Genomic DNA, 26041 nt, shown 5'->3' with positions numbered 1-26041 from the left:
TCTTCCCTTGACCGTTACTATGACCCCCTTTGATCATAATGCGCTTTATAGTGTAATAGTTTATGCAAGTCTTATTTAGACAAACAAATTGACTACGCATCTTAGACACATTTCCGGGTTTATTCTGAAAGTTCTGGCGCCGCTTTCTAAAACAAATTTTACTTTGAAAGCAGAACCGTAGACCGGACATCTCCGGTTTGACTTGACGTCTCCCGGATGACTAGTCGTGAAGTCACCGGGAACTGACGAACACTAGAAGCGCCACCATCACCTTCCTTCGCATCCTTTCACGTCGTCGGTCGTGAACGACTCTTTCAAATCTCCAAATTTGTATTTAATAAGTGGCCGGCTTCTCCTCCAACTCCCGTCGGATTTTTCCCGGCGTTCTGTGCTCAGGCAGCGGTTCTTCTTCGGTCCTCGCTCGAACATGGTGGTGGCCTGTGGCCAAGACGACGACGAGGCGGCCCGGAGACGTCGAGCGGAGTCTTTTTAAATCCTTATTTCGCAAGTGTACTGTCAACCGTCGCGTTTGGAATTCGTCTTATGGCCTCGAGACGTTGACGGCGAACCTCCCCCATTAGCGTCTTTTTTTGGGGGGGCGGGGGGAGGGTCGCGGAGGGGGGCACAACGCGGTCATTTGGATCCGAAGTTGCCCTCAACTTTTTTGGGGACATAAAAGATGGCGACATTGGAGGAGACATTAAGTGCAGTCTAATGGAAACCGCTTAACACCCTGCGTCACTTTTAGCAGCTGTTTTTTTTTGTTTGTTTGCTTGGATTACTACAGCATTGTTATTATGGATATTCGGAGCCAAGCGGCGCCAGCTCTGGAATAACCACCACCACCACCACCTCCACCATCACCGGTGATGACGACGATGATGACCGAGAAAAGCGATGGTTTCCCCTCGTCGAGATTTTGAGTAGTCGCGGACAGTTCATTACATGGAGACTCGCCTGACATGCCGAGGACGGAGTTGCCACTACCCGACGGTTGGGAGGAAGCCCGAGACTTTGACGGCAAAGTCTACTACATCGACCACATCAACCAGAGCACCAGCTGGATCGATCCCAGAGACAGGTAAAAAACAAACAAAACAAGGGAACAAGGCATGAACAATTAAAAAAACAAACAAAACAAGGGAACAACGCATGAACAATTAAAAAAACAAACCTCATTCGAAGTAGTAATGCTGCTCCAAGAGCAATAAAATGGATTCGACTCCACGATAATCCCATTTAAAATCGGTCCGTTTTAGAGCCATTTGACGGATGATTCAAGACCCACAGAATATTGTGTCCTGTGACAATACAAGCACAAATTCTACCTAAATATCATCTTTCACTAGAAAAAAAAAGTTGTTCTATCTTTTTCTGTTCTTTAGTAATCAGCAGTAGAACATGGATTGGTTTCACCCAAAACACCAGTTTCTGGCTGGAAACAGGAAAAAAAAGCTTTTTTTGTGATAAGAAGCCCATCAAGCAGATTAGTGATTTAAATGTTAGTTGTTTTTGTTTTGCCTTTGTGACTTCTCAAACTTTAAAACATCAAAACAAGACGGAGAAAGGGCTCTTAATGGCAAAATCATTTATTTACATATGTACAACAAAACAATTTGGCATGTTTTACAAACCTGAGGCCTTGTCTACACGTAGCCGGGCTTTTTTTAAACAGCCAAATATTTCTCCCCCACGCCGTCTTGGAATAAACATCCTCGTTTCTTAAAAACGCAGCTACACTACACCGCAGAAGCGCGTTTTCAAACGCATGCCAAGCCTCTAGGTGGCGGTAGTTAGACAAATACTGTGCATTCAGAAGGAACTTCCGTCCTTTGACGTCACTTCTACGAAACCAAAAACACGGCGCCAAATGCGTTCAAGAGGTCGTAATTTCTTTTAAACCTTTCAACGAGAAGCAGTGGTTGGTTGCGGACAAATAAGTAAGCAAAAAGCGCCTCGAGAATGGCTATAATCAACACAGCGCCGCGGGAATCCATGTTGACTCGCATGAAAACCCAAGTCGCGCAAGTGACGTCAGAGCATTTTTGTCGCGTAGTGACGACGCGAATCTGCGGGTCTGACTGTCCACACCCAAACGCGAATGCGGAGATACCCGCAAAACTCCACTGTGGCCGGAGTTTTGCGTTTTCAATGAAAAAACTCCGGGGACGTGTGGATGATAGGGCTAACCGCAGGCTAATATCCGCCGTTTTAAATTTTTACTCAAGCAGTTAAACATTAGTGACATTGTTATAATTTAGCCGCTTCTTCTGAAAGATCGGACGAGGTTAGTCACTGTGTTCAGTGAAAGTGCCGCTGACAGGAAAGCGTCCTTCAAGCACACACGCGCACGCACACACACACACACGCACACACACGCACACACACACACACACCTAGATACACACATTCCTGAAACACATGGCGTGAAGGGCCGAGCAGCAGTCACCAGCCAAGCGTTCGATTCATCCCAAATCCCTTTCACTGCCTGCCAAGGTGCACGGGGTTCAAAGTTCGGCGTGAGGCTCCGCAGACGGCTACAGGCACCGCAGACTCCTCCCTCTCGAATACGCAACCTCTTTATGCTAGCTTGCGATAGCATTCAAACACACTTGAAGACCCTCGGCAACACAGAAAACAAATTCCTGATGAAACCATTGGAGTTTTAGTTGTTGTTTGATATCTACTATTAAGGAGCATTAAAAAAAAATCTTTTTGTGGGAATTTTGTGTTTCACTCACCCAAATGACAACTTCCTTCTTGAATAATACAGTAATCCCTCACTCCTTTGCGGGTGGAGTTTTGCGACCGCAGTGCAATCGCGGGTTTTCAAAAAGTACCCATCAAAAAATACAAATGGAACAATAAAGCCATATCGGCAGCCATATTGCAGATAGACGCGTTGTTTCAAAGAGATGGTTGAGTACACACACACACACGCGCACACACACACACGGGCAGTACAAGGCGCGCGATTGGTTCCCGGCGCGAGATCGATCCACGAGAGCACGGGTGGATTTATCTCCTGTGAGCTGCTTGGCCGCGCATCATCGCAGCCTCACCGGGATTTCCCTTGCTGCGTCTGGCCGGTCTCGTCCGCGCTAAGAAACGAACGGCATTTTTTAACAACCTTTAGTTCGTAAAGCCGGTCGGATAAGCGGATAGTAAACAGCCGCGTTGACAAGATGCGAGCGGAGCGCGCTCAGCCACCAACAAGCATAAGGACGACCAAACATCGAACAAATAAAATGTTCAGGTGTGTGATCAAGTTTGCCTTAAAACAGCTTCCCTTAACTACAATCCTGCGTTGCATTCTGCCCAAAGGTCCTTGTTGATGTTATTGTGCAAAGCCAAAGTTGCCATGGTTGTGACAGAGCTTCCCCTTCCTTCATCGTATTAAAAGAAGAAGACGACGGCGGCGGCGACGACGAAGAAGAAGACGAAGAAGAAGAAGAAGCAGCAGCAGCAGCAGCAACAAGAACAGAAGCGATGACACTCTTTGGCTTTTTACAACAACAATGAGTGTTGAAAAGTGCATTAATGCACCAGGACTGGACCTTTGGCCTAAATGCACCGGCCGGATTCTAGTTCAGGTACGGCGATTTGAACATCAAAATGAAAACTTGAACGTAGTTATCAACCAGCGTTCCGTCGTAATCAACGTTTCTCTCACAGCATGCGGCGTGCTACTTACTATTCATTTTGCAATATAACGTGACATTTGTTGTGTCACAAGTATTTAGAAGGATGGGCTTTGTCGGGTGGCTTTGCAACGGTGTAATAGAGGTGTAAATCCCCCCCGAAACCAAAATAAAATGATAATAAAGTCAACCTCTACTGTGCGGTTTTCACCTTTTGCGGGGGGGTTTGGGTTTCTGGTCCCGATAACCGCAATAACCGAGGGGTAACTGTCACAAATTTTCCCTCAGACTATTACAATTTTTGCTTTTCTGTGTAGCCCTAATACGCTTTGGTAATTGCTAGTGTACACTACCTACCATCTTAAAGCACACACACAAAAAGATGATGTGTCAAAAAGAGTTACTTTCCAAGTTGTGTGTCATCTCCAATTTGGAACACACATCCGACAGCAACCACATTACATGAGCGTTACTGTACAGGAAACGAACAACAGTGAGGCAGCTCAAAAGTAGCCAAGTTGCATATCGGCGCCGTCCTGTGAAAAACGCTTAGGTCCATTTTTCTTTTTACACTTTTCGTATTTTTACGTGAATGGCGTTTCCTCGTGACGGACCGGTAGAAACCGATCCAAAATTGGACGTAGGTGTTTTTCGCAGGACCGTGACGATATGCTACCAGAGGTATGCGCGACACAAATGCTTGGAAGCGCGAAGCAACATATTTCAGATTGCTGGCATTGTTTCCGCTATCTAACTGGATTGACATGTTGCACCAGTAATCATCTGCAGTTGGAGAAAAAAAAAAAAAAAAAAAAAGGCCGCAGCGGCAATAGGCACTAGTTTGAACTCCGGAAACATGCGCCACGCATCCGAAAAGCTCTTAAAAGACTGATGAGAAGCTAACAACAACTGTAGAATGAAAAGTGAAGACAATGAAGTACATCTACTCCCCCCTCGCCTGAGCCGGAATCATAGGAAAGTATTTGCAGAACCACACTGTCACCTAGTGGTGTTTTCGAGGCACTTCTGCGATTGCGAAGACATAAGGAAGTAACATTTGAAAGATGAAAAGTATACGCGATACTACGAAGTCAAATTGCTTTCTAGTGCCCTTCATCACAAGAAAGGGCTTCTTCACATGCTCTTATTGACAAAATCTGAACGACGTCCCCTGAGTTTCACCCCCAGGAGGGCAAGGAAAAACTCCCAAAAACAAAAATGAGAAACCTTGCGGTTGAGGAAAGCACAGATGGGGGATTCCTTTCCCTTCCAGGGTGGTCAGGCTGCAGTGGAGGCCGATATTGCGATAGTGTACAATTGTGGGTTCAAATCATGTGAAAGTCAATCAGATGAAGTGCTGCAGGAAGACGACTTGGGTCTTGAAGTGGCTCCCTGTCCAGTTGGTCAGTGCGCAAGTGTCCCTAGCAGCGCCCCCGAGGATGCGGTCAACCTCCGTACTATACTTTGGCATTTGATCATGTACAAATGTTTGTTTTCAACTCCGGTGCGATAATTAAAAGAAAAAACAACAACTTTGAATTGAATCATTATCAAAGTGCAAGTCTTCAAACTACGTTCCGTTGAAAATATGAACGTCCCTTTTAGCAATACAGTCCCATCTCATTGGCTTCCCTTGCTGTTCTTGTTGTCTGCCTTTTTTAGCTGTCATTTTTTCGGGAGCTCTGAATGGAGAGCGTTGAGCTTGTTTGAAGCAGGCGGGCCGCTTGGGCTTTCATAAATTCTTGAGCGGGCAATGTCATCCATCCAGCCTGCGGTGACGCACCAAACGCGTGTCGTCAGGCCATGGGAATGTTATCGGCTTGATAAGGCACGCTCCCGCTGATCTTCCCCTTTTTATCTGGGCTGACGCTTAACGTTGCGGCGGCGCCTTTGCGCTCCGCCGTGCGCTTTGGCGGTTTGCATCAGCGCGCCAGGGCCCGCGCATAGTTGTTTGCCTTGAAACCCGCGGTTCGGTATTTTGCAAAGTCATTGTGGAATGTATTTGGCGCTTTAGCCAAACCGTCATGTGACTGGCCAAAAGGCCTCACACTAAGTGATCAAGGGCACACGCAGCAGCGCTTCTTCTCATGTTTATGTTTGCCTGACACTAGTTTGAGTGCGTGACGCGTCAGTCAGTCGAACATCCGGTAACCCTAACCAAATTCAGATCAAAGCATACAATTCCGTAGGAAAATGATTGCATGTCTTTGCGATATGCATAATGCAAAGGCCATTACCGTGATATCGATATTTTTTCGATATATTGTGCAGCCCTTGTAGACAGAACGTTGACATTTCAACATGGAAATTTGCAAATTGACACAGTGGAAATTCGGACTTTTTTTTCCCACGTTCATTTTGGAATGTGTTAACCATGGTCATCGTTAGGGTTGGGCATAGTTACAATTTGGGCGATTGCGGTTCCTCGATTCGATTCCGGTTCCTCATGATTCTCCATTCCGATTCTTTTTTTTTTTTCTTTTTTCCTATCGGTTGTACTTGGCTCGCGTCTGTGGTTTGCTCCGCGCCGCGCGGTACGTTGTTTGCTTTGAGCGGCTTCCTCCGCGAGACGGCTTAGGGATCGAAATGCGGCACCGACGTTTTAAAACCTGAACAATTCCGGGAGAGCCACAGCGCTATTGCCGGTTCCAAGTCATCGTAGGTGCTGGCCTCGTTTGTAAATGAGCCTTGCCTGTCGTTGAACGGTTGTTTTGGGGACTGATGCTGTTTGGCTGTCGATGCTCGCTTGACGTGGTGTTTTGACGCTCGAAGGAATAGCGCGCATGCGCACTGTCAGCGACTGAGCTAGCCTCCACTCAAAGAAAACTCGCCGTTGCGATGAAACCAAGATTCTGAGAAACAAGTCGCTACTCTTGCTACTCTGCCACTGGGCAGTCTTGTCATCTTTGTCCAAATATTTACGACAGCCGCTCCATTCGTCCATCGCACCCACAGGCTCTGCTGGATTCATCAACAATTTTTTTTTCGAGGAAATGAAAGGAAAGAAAACAAAACCCCCTCAACATTCTGGCGTATGCCTGGTAAACCCAGCAAGTTTTGTCGTTTCGGTTTTGTGTTCTTCTGTCAGTGGGTATCCTGGGGCTTATTATTATATTTTTCCCCATAAGTGGAGGATTGGTCTAGGGTTAGAAATGATGCCTAGTACCATCTGCCTACATGCACCAGAGGATTGGATTGGATTTGGTTTGGTGCTGTGGAGCATGTGAGAAGGACTTCAAGTGGCTATTGAGCGACTGACAGTGAAATGGAGGCCAGGCCGCCGTAAGCAGCTGGCCCTTGAACTGGCAGGAAAGCCGAGAGCCACGAGTTTGGGTCCGTGGCCGTTTGAGGACAGGATTTAGTGGGCGAGAGGATCGAGAGGGGGAATCAAGTCACGGGGACGCGGCCGGCCAAGCGGCCGTTGGCAGCCGCCTCTCTGTGGCTCGCTCTGCCCGGCAGCCAAATTTAGAGGCAAGCTGAGGCGCTCTTCGGTGCTCCCTTTTTCTATTATTCAATCGTGAAAAGGACCCGGTTCATTTTCTGTCCACGGTCAGGCTCACTGTTTGTTGTTGTGCGACTTAGGTTGGATTTCTGCTGCATGCTTCAGGTGACAAAAGTCCTTTTTCTCTGCTCTCAAGTGGCACAAATGTGATGTGGTCAAGTCAATAGAAAGACGTTCACATGGAATTTGTTGTCGTCAGATCAGAAGCAGAGTCACTCATCCGTATTGGCCAAGTATGCTTAAGCACACACGAATGGTGTCTCCAAGCCTTGTGCAAAAAAGGCACCATGAACAAAACGTGCATTTGGGGGCCTGCGTTTGTTTGCACTTCTTCTGACACAGGAGCATTTTGAAAGCGTAATCCTTTCCCTCATTACATGGCTGCTGCCATTCCTGTCACACACACTGTACTGTGGAGTCAGCCAGTCAAACCTCTCCAGTTGGTCCTTCAGCAACACAGAAGAGGGAGCACATAACTTGGACAACTATCATTTAAAAAAAAAAAAAAACAACAAGACATGAAGTTCTTTTAGAATGTCAAGTCCCTCACCTTTGTATACCCAAACTTAAGCTATGGAGCTTATCATTCAACCGCTAAGACAAATATTTCTGTCCATGAATGTTAGTCACGAATGATGGTGGGACACATTTATGAAGAAAAGGTATTGTTTGGACTTTTTTTGTCGTAAAACACAACGTTCTCCTTAAAAACACCGGTTACAACAGTTCTCAGTTACAAGCCGTGTACTTACGCCAGTGTAGGCGAAAACCTTCACCACGCTTCAAGCTGAAGGTTTCAAAGCAAAACTTGAACTGCTGGAATTTTTTTGTACGTGTTTGGCTTTGCATGATTGAATTCAGCTGTACAAATGAGCCATTTGCACTCCACTCATGTATAACCCAACAAATGGATTTTTCACTCGTGGAAACGGGGAGAGTTTTTATCCCTCGTTCTGTCCGAGCCACATAAAACACGGTTTTGAAGAAAAAAAAAAAAAGGCGGCATGATTAAGTTCGCCCACCCCTCAGCGCTGCGCTGACTGGCTGGAAGGCCGACGGTTGCCCTAGAAACCTCCAGGCGATGCCTCAGTGCTGCTCGAGGAATGCCGCGGCTCGGTTTCCTCCCATTGTGGTCGGCAGGAGGGAACCCCCCACCATCCGCTTTTTTTTTTAACCTTCCCCCCTCTTGGAGGTGAATAGAGGACTCTGAAACACCAGAGTGGTCAGCCACACCCCCAAGCGCCTCATGGAAGCGCTTTCAGACATTGCAACGTAAGAACAGGTTGCGGTCGGGTTAGAAAACGCCATCAAATCTGACTTGGGTGAATGTCTAAAAGGGAACGCAAATAATTCACCCTAACCTGTTCACGTGACGCAATTCCGAATTTGACATCATTGGGAGATGCGTCACGGTTGCGTAAAGAGAAGAAAACGCAAAGTATGAGCAGTCGGAATCAGGCAATGTAGATAACCTTTCGATGACATTTCTAAATGTCTTATTTTGGATATGTTTAAAGTGTGTAGGAAGTAGAGAGAGATCGATATGTTTTTTAAAAAATGTTTCAGGGCCGATATTTGGAGCCAATGTTCATTTTCGGTATAAGGAAAATATTGGCATCAAAATCTAAAATGAAACTCTGAACTTTGTAGTAACGCGTTGTAATGTTTTCAGATTTGCATAATGTTGATTTTTTTTTTTTAATTTTTTATTATTATTACTATAAATGTTTGACAATATTTGTGGATCATTATTATTGTTGTTGTTATATGAATCTGTGTTATCAAATTCTAAGAAAAAGTTCAGGGAGCACCCAGGGTTGTCAGCAGGTCTTAAAAAGTGAAATGAAAACTGAAACAATAGCTCCATCTAGTTTTGTACAGTAAATGAAGTCCTCCAGCATTTCAAAATGGCAGAAATGTTCAACTTTTACATATCTTTGTTTTGATTTCAAGATAGTTTTAAGTCGATTTATTATCGGCCATCCGATTTTTTAAAAAGGCCGTTGCGAATATTTGTCAAAACGCCGAATATCGACCTGGCCGATATTTGGTCTATCCCTAGTAGGAAGGTCACAACTGTCTAAAGAAATAATCCATATGGCCTCGCTACATATCCCAGATTTTCACACATATTGCGGGCGGGTCTGGACAGGGTCCCCCATGATAAACGTGGGTTGTCTTTAGCTATTGAACCTGAATGGGGTCGCTGGACCTGTCGGGGAAATTCAGCCACTTGTCAGAAATGTTTTCATCGCAGCAGCAGCAGCAGCGGCAGCAGCAGCAGCAGCAGCAGCAGCATCTTGAACTTATCAATGAACTGATAAGCATGTGGCTGCAAACTCACAAAAGATCTTTGGGCACCTTTTTTTTGTACGGGTCTTTTACAAGGACAGCAAGCTGCCTGGTGGGTTGGTGAGGTAATCGGCGCTTTATAAGGTTGAGCAACCCTTTTTCCCCCTCGGCCGCAGGCAGACCAAGCCTCTGACGTTCGCCGACTGCATCGGAGATGAGCTGCCGGTCGGTTGGGAGGAGGCGTTCGACCCCCTGGTCGGGGCGTACTATGTCGACCACAACACGAGTGAGTTTCCCCAAACCTTCTCGTGAGGCTGTTCCAGCGCACGCGTTGAGGAAGCACACCCGAGTCGCGTCTGATCTGATCCGATCGCAGAGAGCACCCAGCTGGAGGACCCGCGAGCCCAGTGGCAGCGGGAGCAGGAGGCCATGCTGCGCGAGTACCTGGCCGTGGCCCGAGACGCCCTCAGCGCCCAGAAGGAGATCTACCAGGTGAAGGAGCAGCGGCTTCGTCTGGCGCAGCAGGAGTACCTGCAGCTCAACAACAGCTGGCGGGACAAGTCCACCTCGCAGACCAGCCGTGAGTGCCGCGTCGATGAATGGCAAAAACGCCGGCCCTCGAGCGCGATTGGCCCGGAATGGAGGAAAAGAAGCCAGCATGCGCGCTAACAGGCAGCTAGCATTTTGCTGTGCTTGACAATCTCGCTTGTGTGCAATGACGGAGGCGCGTATCGCCGTAGTTCGTCCGTCCAATCGCAAAGAGAGAGCAAATAGGACGTTGCTAGCGAAAGGTTTTTGGGCTCTTTTTCATTCCAGTGAATTCCAGAACGTCCACCTCCAGCAAGTACGACCCAGACATCCTCAAAGCTGAAATAGCCACCGCCAAAAGTCGGGTAAGAGAATGTGGCGCAAAGCTTCCCGTTGACATTTCCGTCACGTTTGCCGTCCAGGATCTCGTATTTACTACGCCACCGGTTCCCAGCGCTCGCACGACTTGTACTAACTAGTTAACCGCAAGCTCGACTCATCACTTTGCTGCAATGATGACATTGGAAAAGTTTGCCTCGTGGTTTGGGTTGGGTTCCGCCACTAAAAATATCCGCTCGTCGTAGCCACATTTCGTCAAGTGGTGACTGACACCAGAGTGACAAAAATCAAGTGGAATGGAACACACGCAGCCGCTGCCGCTTGATTATTGATCATACAATCGATTGACAGTATTTCTCCCAGTTGAGCTTGACTGCAAATTTCACGAAATGTTAAAAAACCAAAAGTCTTTCCATGTTCAATGACGATTTGTGTTTAGCCGGTGTCTGCCAGCTTAACGCTAACATGCCAAACGCTAAAGACGGACTAACGCAAATGAAGGCTTTTGAATTGATTGGATTGGTCTGTCTCAGGTCAACAAGCTGAAGCGAGACCTGGCCTGTATGAAGCAGGAGCTGCAGTACAAAGAGCAAGGCTTCCAAACCCTCAAAGAGTAAGTCGTCTCATCTTTCTCTTTGTGTCGCCGTGTTAAGTAAGGGCAGATCCTGTCCGCCGTGTAACGGCTTGGAATTCCACATTTGTACAAGCATCAACATTCTAGTGAGCAGTAAAGGTCTCCTTATCGCCGCGGTTATTGCCTCAGCATTTATTGCGCATTCCACACCGCCATAAACACGATCAGAACTCCAGCTGAAGGCTCAGCGGCCATCAGTCAAGCCGGCGGCGGCGGCGGCGGCGGCGGCGGGCATTGGTTCTTCCTTTGGTTTTCATTCCAAAGTGCCGCTACTTTTTGATTCTTTTGTTTTGTCTGCGTTTTTGACATCCACTTGTTTTTTTCCTCCAGCAAATCAGCTGTCAGGCGTAGCTGAGAGGGAATGTGAGAATGTGCGTCTCGCTGCCTCGCTCATGCAAGTGAGAGTGTCACAGGAGGATTAATGAGTAGCCGAGCGGTTGAACAACATTCCTGCGCGACTCCCCGCCGCCGCCGCCGCCGCCGCCGCTCTCCTGTTACAGTCGTCAGACGGAGCTCGGCGACCTATCGCCGCTTGCGCAACTGCAAAATAGGCTTAGGCCCGGAATGCGGCCGCCCGCTTCCTGATAAGATTTTGCTCAATACTTGACGTGTTTTGACATTTTTTGGGCCCGGCAAGAATGCGTGGGAACCTTTGTTTGTTGAAGTAGAGCCACTTGTGAAATGATCGGCAATCAACATTGCCTAAAGTCATATTAGACCGGGCCGACACGCTTTTCCATACAGCCCGCTTCATTCTTCGAGCCGGCCGAGCGAGCGTTTACATTCGGACTCGTGTCATAGAAGTCCCATCAACACGCGAGGAAATTGCTCAATTCAAACGGCTTTCTTCATTTAGCCCCAACGCGGGTGTCCAAGTCAAGGCCCGGGAGCCAGATCCGGCCTGCCGCATCATTTTATGTGGCCCGCCAAAGCAAATTCTGGCCATTGACCGTTCATGTTTCTTGCGAAAATTGCAACATTTGCAAATTGCCTTCGCTTTGATAAATGTTGAGATATTCCACTTTTGAAATGAATGTAATCATATTTGACAAAATGGATTTTGTTTGGCCTCTGATTTCCACACTAGCTATTTGTCTATTTGTTTGTCGTATGAGGCCATTATACATTTCTTTGAGGTCACAGTCACAACGGCCGTCCGAGGGAAACCAGAACTATGATGTGGCCCGGGACAAAAATGAATTGGACACCCCCGATTTAGCCCATTATATCATCGGTTAGCATATTCCGTGGAAATCCCCAAAAGAAATGGGCTGTTGGCCGAACGATTGGAACATCCGCATCACTCCACATTAAGTGCGCCGAAGACGCAAAATTGGCTGTAGCTGGGAATGCCTTTGTTTTCCCAATGCGGACCCCAGTCCATGTGAAAATAAGTCGGCACCATGCTGGTGGTTTACTACGTTCAACAAACGTCCATACATGAAATGTTACCCCAAAGCACTTTGATATACAACTCGGCCTCATGACAGCCTTCCCGCTCTGCCATGTTTGCCTTTAGCTTCCTCATTCTCCGTCCGTGTCGCTCGCTCGCTCGCTCGCTCTCTCGCTCTCTCGCTCTCTCGCTCTCTCCCTCTCTCCCTCCCTCCCCCCCTCCCTCTCTGCCTCCCTATCCTCCCCCCCCTCCCTCCCCGAAGAATGTGGAAGGACCTGTTGTTTGACGCATGCGTGACTCGCTCGACCGCCCCCGGTGGCCGTTGGCCGCAGCGCCGCTCAACTGGCCATCTCTTTACAGATGAGAAATGCGGCAAGCCCACCCTTCCTTCATGTCTAGTTGAAGGGCCAGGTAGCAGGAGGCACTTTGTGCTCACTAGTAAGACGATTCAGCCCACTAGTTGAAGGAGTGTCTTACGAGTCAGGCTTTTTTCCACTACTCGTGCCACTTTGGGCCTACTTATACGGCCTGAAGTTGCTTTTGGCAGTGATAGGTACCGTAATTGAGCCGCCGTCAACAACACTCGATTTCCCCGCAGGATTGACCAGAAGGTGTCCAACAGCCCGTACGGCTTCAAGCTGCAGGAGGCGCAGGCCATCCTGAGCGAAGTGCGCTCCATCCGAGACGCCATCAGCACCGGCGAGAAGGAGAAGCAAGAACTCATGCAGGTGTTGTCTTTGCAATCATTCACTCAATTTCCATCTGTCATCACTAAATGGACGGATTTTAGAAAGTGGACCATGTAGTTCACCCCCCCAAAAAAAGACGTCAATTCCATTTCCTATTATAGCGATTAGGGGATAGGGAAATGATTGGGAATGGAGCGACTGCGTGAGTGAGCTGAATAGTTGGAGACGCCGCTCCTCACTCTCCACCTCTCCCATCCCCCTATTGTGATCACGTGCGGCCGACGTCTCGGTCCGATCCGTTGCGTGTGTGTCGTCTTTCGTAGCATTCAAAGTTGGCGTGCTAAGTGTACATCTCACAAACAATGGAAGGACTAGTGCAAGCGGAATAGAGGTTCTCCCTTATTTTCTAAAGCAGGCGTAGCGATGTTACATATCTGAACGCTTTCTTGAAACGTAAGCGCCCTTAAACTCTTCACCTTGGCGTTTTGATTGTAGTGAAAGACTCGGCCGAAGCACTCGCGGGTATGCACTTAAAATGATGGAACCGCTTTTTTAACATTTGGGCTTGTCGACCCCACCCATTTTGCCGTTGGCTGAAGCTCTGCAGAAGTAATGTTCAAGTACATTTGCGCGATCTGTTTTCCATCTTGCCATTGGTTGTGTCCGCGCAGAAACTGGCGGTCCTGAAGGACGCTTTCCAGCTGGACTCGGGCTCGCAGCAGGACCTGTGGGGCAGCGGTCCCTCGCCGGCCAACTCGGAGCCGTCCATCCCGCGCCTCTACTCTGACGCCGGATCCCAGACCGACATCCCCGCCGAGGTGAGCCGCGGGCAGCGACGGCGGCAGCCGCCAGAAAAAGGCCTGGCCACGAACCGCTTCCTGTGTGTGTACAGTTGGTGAGCAGCTCCAACAAACTGGCGGAGAAAGTTCGTCTGAGTCTAAAGTACGAGGAGACCAGGCGGAGGTGAGCCATCCTAGCTTTGTTTGCGCGCGCTTGGCCCGTTTTCGCCACTTGGGTCCGGCCTCGCTCTTAACCTTGCCGACGCCCGCCAGGATCGCCGCCATCGAGGTGCAGATCGCCAAGCTGGACAGCGAGGCCTGGCCGGGCCTGCTGGACCCGGAGCGCGACCGCCTCATCCTCATCAATGAGAAGGAGGAGCTGCTGAAGGAGCTGCGCTACGTGCGGCCGCGCCAGCGCCTGCAGCCCGACGACGCCCAGAAGCTGGAGACGCAGAAGAAGCGCCTGGAGAGAGACCTGCAGGCCGCCAGGGACAACCAGAGCAAGGCTCTGACCGAAAGGTTGGCCTTCATCTCTTCATATTGCTTGTCTTCCCAAAAGTGCATCTGGAAAGTGTTCACAATGACCAACATATTCGTTATTTCTAGAAGCGCCGCCTCCATCGTAACTCTAGAAAAAAGATTTGTGATTGTAGCGAAATGATGTGCAACTGTCCCTTCTCCTGCGAGGAGGAGAGTTGCCAGGCAACTGGCTATGAGCCCCCGCCGGCACTTACGACTCCATCGAGAAATAGGCCGAATTGTCGTTGTGAGCGTTGTCTACATTCCAATGGCACTGCATGCGGCCAATTTGATTCTGCCAGCTCTGCTAAGAATACAACAAAAACTTTGCAGAAGCTCTCGACAGTATACCTCCTTTACCGGCTGATGCTTGGACAACTCAAGAATGGTCATGATGAAGGTCACTGTGAGGTGATGAAAAACAAATGACCTTCAATTGTCCTTTGGCCATGAGTGACGTCAAACCTCCGCGATGCTTATCAGAAATGACGGAACCCCCGCCGCCGCGCCCCCCACACCCCGTCCCCAACTCACACACACTTACACACTCTCAACAGGACTCCTGTTGTTCAGGTCGGATCCTTCCTGAGCTCGAGCTCCCTTTGTGCGCCGTCTCCTGTTGCCGTAACACGAGACGTTCATAAGAGAGCCTGTTGTGGCTCGCACTGGGTGATCACGCTCACAGAATACCGACGTACTACATTAAGTGCACTCGTACAATCCAGCGATAGCAAGAGCGGAGAAAAGCATTTGTCTTGTTTGAGACATTCAAACTGTGAAAATGATTCACTTAAAACATATTGCACAAAAACGTTCAATCCTTTTTTTTTTAGCTAAATAAATGTTTGAAAACAAACAGAAATATTAACGTACAAAAGCACCGTACTGGATTAAAAAAAAAGGTTGAATCCACTGTAACCTTCCACACAGTTTGAACTTTTTCAAATGTGCTTACAAATGTACTAATTGTGATTTTTTTGTTTGTTTTGGATACAAATGATACTTGTTCTTACTGTCGTCTAGTTGAAGGCATTTCATTGTTGTGCCTCCACCCACTATATGTTGCTGGCAATGATAAATCAACAAGGACACAATAGGAGCAACTTTTCTCATCATTGATGTGAATTTGGCACCAAGTGCGCAGCCCTTGATCGCTCAAGCAGCGTGGTTGGAACCTCATCTAGAGGAAAATGACACATACCAGCAGTAAGAGCTGGTCAAATTTTAACATATTTCCATAAAGTTTTTCATTCAAAAATAACCTTCAACTTGGTATATCTGACGAATTCCTTGAAATTCCCGTTGCCAGACATTTTCCAACTTTGAGAATTCATGGACTTTTGTAGCTCAAGTGGTTTGTGACTCTTTGTTGCCAATAGTTCCGCACTATTGTAAACAACAAATGGTGTCTTTTAGCCATATTAGTAAAGAGGACATTTTTCAACCACTTCCGGCTCCAGATATTGGCATGCCAGCAAGTACTACGAGTGGGAAGTGAAGGTCGAGTAGACGAGAACGACGCGGAGCTTCTCCGTCAACCGCTCAAAAGCTTCCTTTCCAATTAAAACGTCGCATCATGTGACCAGCTGTCAATGGCCACCTTTCCTCACGACAAAGCAATCAGATGCGACAACACTGTCACTTGAGCACCGAAGCCGTCTCTAATAATAGCTCAGCGCCTTGGCCGTTTTTTCACTGGCCTTCGGTCTGGGAATTCAAATCAGCCGATTGAGTGAGACGTCACCAATCTTTGGGGGTACGTGATTTTTGTTCTTCTTATTGGTTGCCAGGCTGCGACTTCACTGCAGGAGAAACAAGCTGGTCAGGGAGCTGGAGGAGTTGGTTCGACTGGCCACGTCGTTACATACTCAGCTCAAAAGGTTTGTCCACCCGAGAGGGCTCTTTGATGAAACACTTTGTAACATCGGCGCAGAAGAGCTAACAGAAGCGCTGAGGTGATGAGGAGAGGGCAGCAAAGTCCCACAAGTCTCATTTTGCCCTGATCAAGTTTCCACATTTTCATGACCGGCATCCAGTTAGGTTTCCCAACATATTTCTCCAATATCAATAATCATTTTTGTTTCTGCACCGCTTGTGCTCATTTACGCTTGCGGATGAGCTGGAGAATGGAGAAGCCGATTTTGTCAAAAGGCTCAGGAAAAAAAAGAACAACGCATTACTGTGGGCAATTTGGAGTCTGTGTCGTCCCATTTGAAGAAGATAATGCAGAAGATGGCGCCACCTTTAGGCAGTGGTTGTAACAGCAAGTGTTGTTTCACCTGCATGTTATATATGAAAAAAATTATATATATATATATATATATATATATATATACTTTTTTGCAAATATTCATGCTGGATAGGCGCGAATAGTTGACACCCATTGTTATGTTTTTTTTGCGTGGGATGGGTGGAAAAATGCCACTAAGCATGAAAAATTAATAAGGTCTCATCCATTCACACTTTTTTTCCCATGATATTTACTTATTGGTTGAAATTTCAGGAAGGGCCTAAAATGCATTTTAAGCTAAAAAAAAAAAAAAAAAAAAGAAGCACAGTTGAACTTTATTGGACTTTTTCAACTTTTGAATGAATACAATTCAGACACTGCACGTGTTTGATTTCTACTCACTTAACTCTTTTTTTTCTTTTTTTTTTTTTTTATACACCACAAGTATGTTTTTCTCCAGTTGATGCTGGATTCTCTTGTCTGTGCGCCTCACTCAGCCTGTCCGCCAGCACGCTCTCGTGTTCGTCCGGCAGCAGCCGAGGCTCGCTGACGTCGAGCCGCGGCTCGCTGGCCACCAACTCCAGCCTGGGCTCCACCTCCTCCCTCAGTTTCACCGACATCTACCTGGAGCAGCCGGAGCTGGCCGACCCGGACTTCCAGAATAAGCTGGACAGCCTCCTGCAGGAGGGCGGCCAGGCGGGCTACCGGCCCTCCAACTCCATCACCACCATACACGAGCACGAAGTGGTGGCCGGTGCCGACGGGAGGGACGCCGAAAGGCCCAAAGGCCAAACACCGGCGGGGCTGGCTGGAGATTTTGACAAAGGCGTGGGAGGAGTGGCGGCAGGAGAGGTGGGACCGTCCAGGATTCAAGCACTCAGACTCTCCGAGACCCCTCACTCCATGAGCTCTTTGTCGCCGCGCTCGTCGCTTTCCTCGCTCTCGCCGCCTTGCTCGCCACTTGTCACGGACGCTACCTTCCTGTCCGGGGAGGCCTTCGCCGGCCCAGCGGGGCCTGGCGGGGTGAGCCTAGACCTGGAGCTTCAGAGCAGACTAGCGGATCTGGACCTCGGGCTGGACTCCCTGGAGCAGCGGCAGGAGGGGCGCGGCGCCCCCGCAGGGCTGGAGGAGAAGCAGAAACGCAATGGCGTGCTAGTTGAGGAGGTGAAAGGTAAAAGCCCATTATAGAGAGAACCTATCAAAAGAATACAATTGCTTCAAAATCCATAACATAGTGCAATCTCTCTTTAAAGTCATGATCTTTCCAAGCAAGACACCCGCCCGTATGAGCTGGATCTCTCAGTTAAGTCAGTTTTTTTTTTCGTGCTTTCAGCTCCGGAGTTGCAAGGGACGTCACTTGCAGCAGGGCTAAAGAAGATGGGCGTGATCTCAGCTGTGTCCGACGAGTCCGTTGCCGGCGACAGCGGCGTGTACGAGCCCTCTGAGCGCAGGTACCGACACCGGCCCCCCCTCTCGAAAATGTCTCACTAAATAGCTCATGATTATTTTCCAAAATGAAGTTGATGTTTGCGCCTCCGCCAGGCCAGGCCTCCCCGCCGACCTCCTCTTGGCCCCCGACGAGGAGAAGCCGCCTGTGGGCTGCGCTCAGGTGCAGCTCGGCTTCCGCTACGAGCCGCGAGACCAGCGCTTCACCGTCTCCGTCATGCGGCTGTCCAACTGTAGCGCCCTCTGTCTTCCGGCTGACCAGAAAATGTAAGAATTCCGTCGTCGTTTCCAGAGCACTGTTTAGTGCTGGGGATACCTTCCAGACCCACCTCCATATAGCTTACAAAAGGTCTGCGCTTTCAACACACTTGTGCTTCTCAAAACACACTTTTTAAAGTATTCCTTCCCATTACTCACAGCTCTGAGGGAACAACAAATATGACTGGGGATGAGTTGCCTCTTGCTCTCAATTGCACTGCTTGGCCTCTCAGTCAGCATTAAAGGGAACATGTCCAGTCAGCACAGGGTGGTACTGAGCTGAAGGCCAGCAACTCTCAATTTGGACGTGCCCCACGCTATATTGTTCAAACCCACGAGAAAGACGACTTGAAAATGCGCACTTGAGCGTCCATTGAACGCTCTGCAGTACAAATCCTCTTTGACCGAGCTGGCGCCCGATCTCGCACGCAGGCACGTCCGCGTGGCGGTGCTCCCCTGCGTGGAGACCACCCGCTGCCTGTTCCGAACCTGTGGCTACCCGCCGCAGGAAGTGGTGCACTCCAACGAGGTGTTCGGTGTGCAGCTGTCGCACAGCGCACTGCGGCAGAAGACGCTGAGGGTGGACGTGTGCAGCACCGGCAAGTCGGGCCACGAACGATGCCTGGTGAGTCCCGTCGCAGGCGGCTAGCCGCGGAAAACCTTGTTGGTCTTACAGTAGCGTACCCTTTCTTCCTCCCTCCACAGGCGGGAGCCCAGATCAGCCTGGCTGACGTCAGCTTTTGGGAGGAGAGGAGAAGCAGGTGGTACAACCTGCTGAGTCATGCTTGCCTGCCCGGCGGCGGCGGCGGCAAGGACAGCGGCGCAGCCGGCGGCTCGGACGCGGTACGAGCCGGCGCAAGCGTCGCGCAGGCTGCGCGCATGTCGCTTCGGCGTTTTTGCGATGTTAGTCACGTGCACTGGCTTTTATTTGTGGGGCCCAAACCAGCGCTGTCTCTTTCAGACCGGAGCTTCCAGCGGTGACAGAGTTCCCGGCGACGAGGAAGCGTGGTGAGTTTCGTCTAGTCGGGACCTTTCCATGTGTCCACTTGCACAGCCACACGCGGGCGGCTACTGTCTTTTTGCGCAACGTCAACACGGCGTCGGGCATTTGTGCGGTAAACACGTCTTCCTGTTTACCACGTGAGAGCGGATGCGAAGGGAACAGGAGACGCTGGGTCGGGAATGTTTGGGGCATGACAAAACGCTCGGAATGCCGCCGGGCCTGTTTGCAAACGGGAATAAAGATGCTTGAATTTCCAAAACATCTTGTGACATGTATTCAAAGGGACATACTGTGGAAAATGTACTCTTTGTGTACAAATAGTTGGGCCTCTGGAGTGTCTGCCCAGCGCCCATCCATCCAGCAAAGTCAATCTTTATCCTTGATTGAGTTGTTGTGTACTTTAGCTCTAATGCAAAGGAAAGCATTTCACAGACTGTACAAAAAAGGCATACTATGTCCACTTGAACTATTTGACATTTACATTTTTACCAGTGTTTTTCTTCTTTTTGTTGACTGGTCTGTGTCCGTTCTATGGCCTTTTCTCTCAGGCGCGGCGACCTGCTGGAGGTGTTTGACGACGAGGAAGAACGCTGCGCTGTGGGGGCAGAGCCTCCGGAGGAAGGAGACCTGTTCTACGCCGACGGCGGCCTATGGGAGGCAGAGGACGAGCAGCAGGAAGAAGAAGAGGAGGAGGAGGAGGAGGAGGAGGAGGAGGAGCAGCAGGAGCAGCAGGAGCAGCAGGAGCAGCAGGAGCAGCAGGAGCAGCAGCAGCAGCAGCAGCAGCAGCAGCAGCAGCAGCAGCAGCAGCAGCAGGAGAGCCAGACCAAAGTGCCCCCTCTAACCACCATTAAAGAGAAGGTAAGCCAAAGTGATTTCAAAAGCCCCAACCCTGAGCGTTTCCCCCTCTCATCACGTTTGCGCTTGGCAAAGGTGAACAAGGAGACGAGTATGGACGGCTTGTCGTCATCCAGTCACCACTCGGCGGTCCGGCCCAAAGAACGGCGCGCCGACCTCGCCCAGCAGCACGCCTTCATGCGGGGCAACGCCATCATCCGCTCCAAGACCTTCTCCCCGGGCCCGCAGAGCCAGTATATCTGCAGGGTGAGCCGAGTCGTCGCGCCGACACCTGCGGGGGCAACGCCGGCCCGTGCTCGGCTGCAGCTCCCTCGTCTGTCTGCTTGCAGATCAACCGCAGTGACAGCGACAGCTCCACGCTCGCCAAGAAGTCGCCGTTTGTGCGAAACGCCTCCGAGAGACGCAGCATGCGCATGAAGAAGGTACGGTGTGCGATGTCACATTTGTTTTGTCTTGAAGACGCCTGAAAATCAATCGCACCAAACGGCCGATTCACTGACCAACTCTGGCGAAGCTGTGAAGCTTTAAGAAATTCAGAAATCAGTCACCATGAATTTGAAAAGTCACACGCTGTTGTGGCAAAGTACGCCTTTCTTTCTTGAAAAGTGTATTCATTTGAAACATTTTTGTTCAAGAGTGGAGGGGCACCGTAATGGAAGCGGAACCTTCATAAACACAAGAGCCAGATTTGTTGTGAACAATGTTTCATTGACATGATCCTAAAAATCAGGATCAATTCTGGATTCGATTTGATTCAGCAATGAAAGAGTTTCAATTGGATGAGGTTTGACACGAAACAGTGTGATAGTTTATCCCATTAGATGTATAGAAGGTTACCTGACCTCCTCTCTGATTGGCTGGGAGAAATCACCATTCTACTGCCCCCCCCCCCCCCCCCCCCCAACGCGACGCGGTTTGCAAGTCTTCATGTTACGATGTCAAAAACAAAGTCATGGCTGGCGTCCTACAGCCTCCCGTGCAGGTGAAAGGTCTGGACGGCCTGCTGCGCACCTCTTTGGACCTGGAGCTGGACCTGCAGGTGTCGCGCACCCGCCAGTCGCGCCTGGCTCAGGAGCTGCACGTCTTGCGCGAGCTGAAGGCGCAGCTGGAGGCGGCGCGCCAGCAGGGCCGGCGCCAGCTGCCCGCCTGGGTCCGAGAGGACGAGCGCTTTCGCCTCCTCCTCAAGCGCGCCGAGAAACAGGTAGGCGGTCGGCGGGGGCGCCCCCCTTTTGCGCCACATTGGTGGACATTGACCTCTGGCTGCATTTGACACCCGTCGAGTAAACGCTCAGACAGCTTCCCATACGCTCTGGCGAACTTAAAGTAAGCTTGCCACTGTGTCTGTCCTGCAGACTCAGGAGGAGCAGCTGCAGGAGAAGCGGGTGGAGAAGATGATGAGAGCGGCGGCGAAGGACGTCCACAAGATCCGAGGGCGCAGCCGCAAGGAGGTCCCCGAGGTGCAGACCTTCAGGTAAGAGACACATAAATATATATATATATATATAAAGTCTTATATATTATATATATATATATATATATATATATATATATATATATATATATATATATATATATATATATATATATAGGTCAGGGTTTTAACAAAAATCAAAATGTATTTTCTTTTTCACGTCAGTTAGGGTAAGGAAAAATAAAGTTGACAAAAAGCTCCAACTAAAGTCTGTTCTCAGAATTCAAAATCAACTTTCCTGCAAGTTGAGTGAGTTTTTCCTCTTGTTTCTCTCCAGTTGTTTTCTGTCGTCCTCCCACTCTGTCTCTGCTCCTTGATTTTCTCCCTTTTCAGTCCAGTCATGCTGACATGAAGTGGCTGAAGCAGCCACACCTGTTGGGGTTGTGAGGCATGCTAGGAAACATAGTGTCTGTATTGTCAGCCATTTTGCTGTGCCGCACCGGCCTCTGAAACGGAATGTCGCATCCTTCCGCCGCATATGTGTGCGTCTTTGTGTATATATATAGATATATATGAAACAATTATTGTTTATTCCACATTTTAAGAACAAATGAACAGTTTCAACAACAACAACAAAAAAGGATGAAACGGTAACGACAAGGAATGAGCCTGTGTTCATGCCAGCTTGTTAGTGTCCGTCAAAAAAGTCTTTCCCTGAATGTCAGCCATTGACCCCAATTCTTCAAACGATCCTCCTTCACTTTCAGGCCATGTCCAGAACAATGGCGGCTCAGTCTTAAGCCTGTTCTTTGTTCTAGCCTTATAACCGGCCAACGGGAGAACCTTGACAAAATATTGGTCTTGCTTATGCGCGGCATCTTCCAAGCGTCCCAAATCAAAAATCAAAACCAAACAAGGCTTTGGCATCACATATCCCAGAGAGCCGAGTGGATGCTCCCCCAAAAGGCTTGGCTACAAATGCGTTCCCAGAGCACGCGTGTATGCTTTGGATCCATATGTTTACATTGTCTCCAGCGTGGCTGTTAAGTTTTAATCTGTTGACTTTTGGAAAAACAAATCACATTTGGTTTTAAGGCTGTGCATAAAAAACAAGCCGATCCTCACCAGAGTTGATATTGTCGCATGAAGTATTGTTGCTCTGTCCGCTGCAGGGAGAAAATGGCGTTCTTCACACGAGCCAAGATCACCATCCCGCACCTGCCGGCCGACGACGTCTAGCCAAGCATTTCAAAAGAGTCTTAAACCTCCTCCTTCCTCCGCGACTCCTCACTCACTCACTCACGCAAGTCAAGTCAAAGCGCTTAGATGAAGAATTGTACAACATGGTAGACGCAAGGCTAACATTACCGTGACCACTCAGCATTGTTAGCTTTTGTGAGTTTAGCGATGACACTGCGCGAGGTTTCCGTGTTTTCTTGTGTTTGTTTCTGTTACTAACACGCCTTTCAAATCATTCCGGCACAAATATCGAATCTAACCACAGCAGCGGTACTGAAGCAACAAACAATGATTAGAATCGGGAATATATTATGAAGGATGTATGTTTTTATCAAATGATGTATTGGAGCTCTTGAAATCCACTTGAACTGGATGTGTCCCAGCATGCATTGCCGCACCTCATCACACCCCCTTTCTTGAAAGTCGACCTTTTTCTCTCACCATATTGAGAACTACTTTCATCTGCAGGAGCAACAGAAAATATTTTGAAGCTTATCAGAATCAGGTTGTTTGTATCCTATCGACAGCACTGATGATCGTGATGCTGGTTTGTTTTTTTTCACATTCTCACTTGACTGAGTCAAAAACACACTCTCTCTCTCACCACTCAGGTAGGAAATTAGTTAGTCTGCACTTTAACGGCATGATTGTAAACATAAAGAGGAACAAAAGAAATCGTCACGCTGGAATGGTTATTGAAACTTTCAAATCAGTTTGTTTGTTTTTTTAAATGACTGTGAACATCTTGATTGTATTTGTAAAACCAGCAAGCCACCAGCCAATGGGAGCACACCAGCACCTTGCGCTTCATTTTGATTGGCTGTTTGATTGAACTTGTTGTAACTGGATGAATTGGCAGTTTTTAGCTTTTAGAACTGGATTTCTTTTGAAACAACAGAACCAGTAATGTCTATTAATTGTTGAACTGTAAAGGAGCAGAACATTTCTGGTAAAATTGTCCCAAAGTTTCAGTTTACATTTCCGTGTGAAGTTAAGATGGGGAATTTTGGAAACATTTGAAATTGGAATAAATGAAACATTTTGGTTTGTAATAAGCAGACATGCAGGAGAATGCAAAGGCATTACAGTTGCTTATTGCTCCATTTTGGGTTTTTCCACTTCACTTGAGTGACGGCATACACATTGCACACAAGCAATGGCTTGTAACTGAAAAAAAAATCCAGCTCTTTGGGCCACTCAGATGAATTCCCATGGACATTTGCCAGCTTAGAAATTCCCCGCAATACTGAATTATGATTCATGATGTCTCCAAGGGAGTCTCCCCCTGCTGGACATTAGATGGTGGAACCTCTAAAATTGTGTGATATGCTACCCATGCCCCCCCCCACCCCATTTTCTAGGAATACTGTACTGTATAAAACTCAAGTGTCATTTCAGTGCAAAAATAAGGTTATTCAAAAAAAAAGACCCTTTAAGGGGTATGTGTGTGTGAAGCAATACTATGCCGACAGCCAGACCCTTTCCTGTCTCACTCAAATTCCGTTTCCTGTTCTAGGATTATGCCGCCATATCTCGCTAAGGCCTGGTACACAAAAGGATTTTTAGAATCTTAAAGGTGGTGGTTCCACTTGCGCTCGGCGTCATTCCAGATGTGTGTGTCTGTCTGTTTTTTAATCGTGTGTGTGTATATATATGTGAGAGAGGGGGTGTTCACCTCATGTGCTTTTGTATCGCCACAATCTCAAATCACTGGAACTATCCTAAACTGGATCAGCACCAAACTGTACCCCACCCTTCCCAAAAATGCCATCAACCATTTTGTTGCTCATCAACAAACTCCCACAAAGTACTGGCAAATAACTTTGCGTACACTATATGTCCATGTTGATGTTTTTTAGTACATTGAAGAGCCTACAGTGCTTAGAAATAGTCTACACACCCCTATTCAAATTTCAGGTTTTGGTGAGAGATCATTTCAAAACGCAACACTCTTGAACACCTTCCCTATGGTGAAGCAAGGCGCTGGCAGCAGCCAGCATTACGTTTAACTGTAACTAAAACAAAATTGTCTGGGAAATTCTAGAAGAACAGCTGAACTTGATTTGGAGTTCATCTGAGGCACGTCGCTGTCAGGAGTGCGCTGACTTCTATTTACCTGAGTTTGAATGTGATCGGTTAATGCTTAACAGCCACATCCCAGTTTTAAGGGGGTGTGTGCACTTATGCAACCACATTTTCTTAGTTACTTTTTCTTCCCCTTTCGAAAGATGAAAAAAAATCTGTTACAGGATTGCATTAACAGTGGGAATAGTTTTTATATGATAACCCTAACCCTCTTGGTCTCATTTTTTCTTTTTATATAACGAAAACCTGGCCTTTGACTAGGGTGTGTAGACTTTTGTCAAAGTCATCAAAAGTGATGAGAGAGATGGATGAGAATTAAATATTCTCTTTAAAAAAAAAAAAAATCCAAAAGCTGGAATTTGTTGGGTTTTTTTGTCCTCAATGTGAACCATTTTTTCTCGAGAATCTCAATGTTGTTTTCTTTTACATGCGGATGAAGGAATGTAGTTACCACACACATGAATGTCACGAGAGAAAAAACATGTTGTCACAAGTGATCTTTTTTTTTTTATGTAGTTAAGAGCCCCCCATTAATCTGTTTGTTAAGATGATGAGGGTGAGGATGTGTGTGCGTGTGTGTGTGTGTGCGTGTGTGGGGGGTGGGGGTGTGCGTGTGTGTGTGTGTGTGTGTGTGTGTGGGTGTGTGTGTGTGTGTGTGTGTGTGAGGAGGAAACAACCAGCATGTATTTATTGCACTTTGTGATTTGGGTGTGCTTTTCCCGTTTTTTTTTTTCCCCTTCCTTTTTCTTTTCTTCCTTTTTCATGTCAGGAGTCCCGCAAAGCTGTGAATTGATTTCTCAGACACTGTACTGTCGACCGGAGTTGTAAATATTTCACCAGCACAAAAAAAAAAAAAACACACACACAACAAAAACACAGTATGTTTTGTAGTTTCACAACAAATAAAACATTATCTTTTATTTCTGTGGTCTTGTTGTTGTCTTTTCAATGTATGTAGTTTTATGTATTTAAAATATTAGTTTGAATTTAACATCTTGGTCGAAACTTATACTTCAGCTCCAATTTTCTGCAATGAATTTAAGTTTCATATACAATGCAATGTGTTTAATAACTACAAATATAAGTATTGTAAAAAAAAAAAATACTATTAGTAATGTATTTAGATGGATAGCGCATTTTCATATCCAGTTATGTTGGTCATTATATATTGTTCATCTTTGCATTTTTTAAAATTACA

At 47.8% G+C, this 26041-nt stretch overlaps 1 protein-coding gene across 4 annotated transcripts; it reads left to right on the top strand.

Annotated features, from left to right (window-relative positions):
- Positions 1-194: 194 nt before the first annotated feature.
- On the top strand, positions 195-25763 carry wwc1 (WW and C2 domain containing 1). 4 transcript variants are annotated; one of them, XM_086013456.1, is made up of 23 exons: positions 195-1081; positions 3404-3593; positions 9612-9721; positions 9812-10015; positions 10252-10328; positions 10836-10915; positions 12928-13057; positions 13690-13836; positions 13911-13981; positions 14071-14316; positions 16107-16196; positions 17044-17717; positions 17880-17997; positions 18089-18259; positions 18683-18875; positions 18956-19093; positions 19212-19258; positions 19802-20111; positions 20184-20354; positions 20438-20530; positions 21079-21309; positions 21461-21579; positions 22692-25763. In XM_086013456.1, exons 4-23 carry the CDS (start codon positions 9865-9867, stop codon positions 22756-22758), a joined length of 3324 nt encoding a protein of 1107 aa, XP_085869582.1. In that variant the 5' UTR covers positions 195-1081; positions 3404-3593; positions 9612-9721; positions 9812-9864; the 3' UTR covers positions 22759-25763. The 4 variants fall into 4 exon arrangements, with proteins under 4 accessions (XP_085869582.1, XP_085869581.1, XP_085869580.1 ...); XM_086013455.1 differs by having other exon boundaries at positions 3325-3593; XM_086013454.1 differs by lacking the exon at positions 3404-3593.
- Positions 25764-26041: the final 278 nt, after the last annotated feature.

The sequence above is a fragment of the Filicampus tigris genome, chromosome 17 (assembly GCF_054856515.1).
Source record: "Filicampus tigris isolate MCC_2025a chromosome 17, RoL_Ftig_1.0, whole genome shotgun sequence".
Lineage (NCBI taxonomy): Eukaryota > Metazoa > Chordata > Actinopteri > Syngnathiformes > Syngnathidae > Filicampus > Filicampus tigris.
The sequence above is the reverse complement of the archived record's forward strand: the minus strand, read 5'-3'. Positions and strand labels throughout refer to the sequence as shown.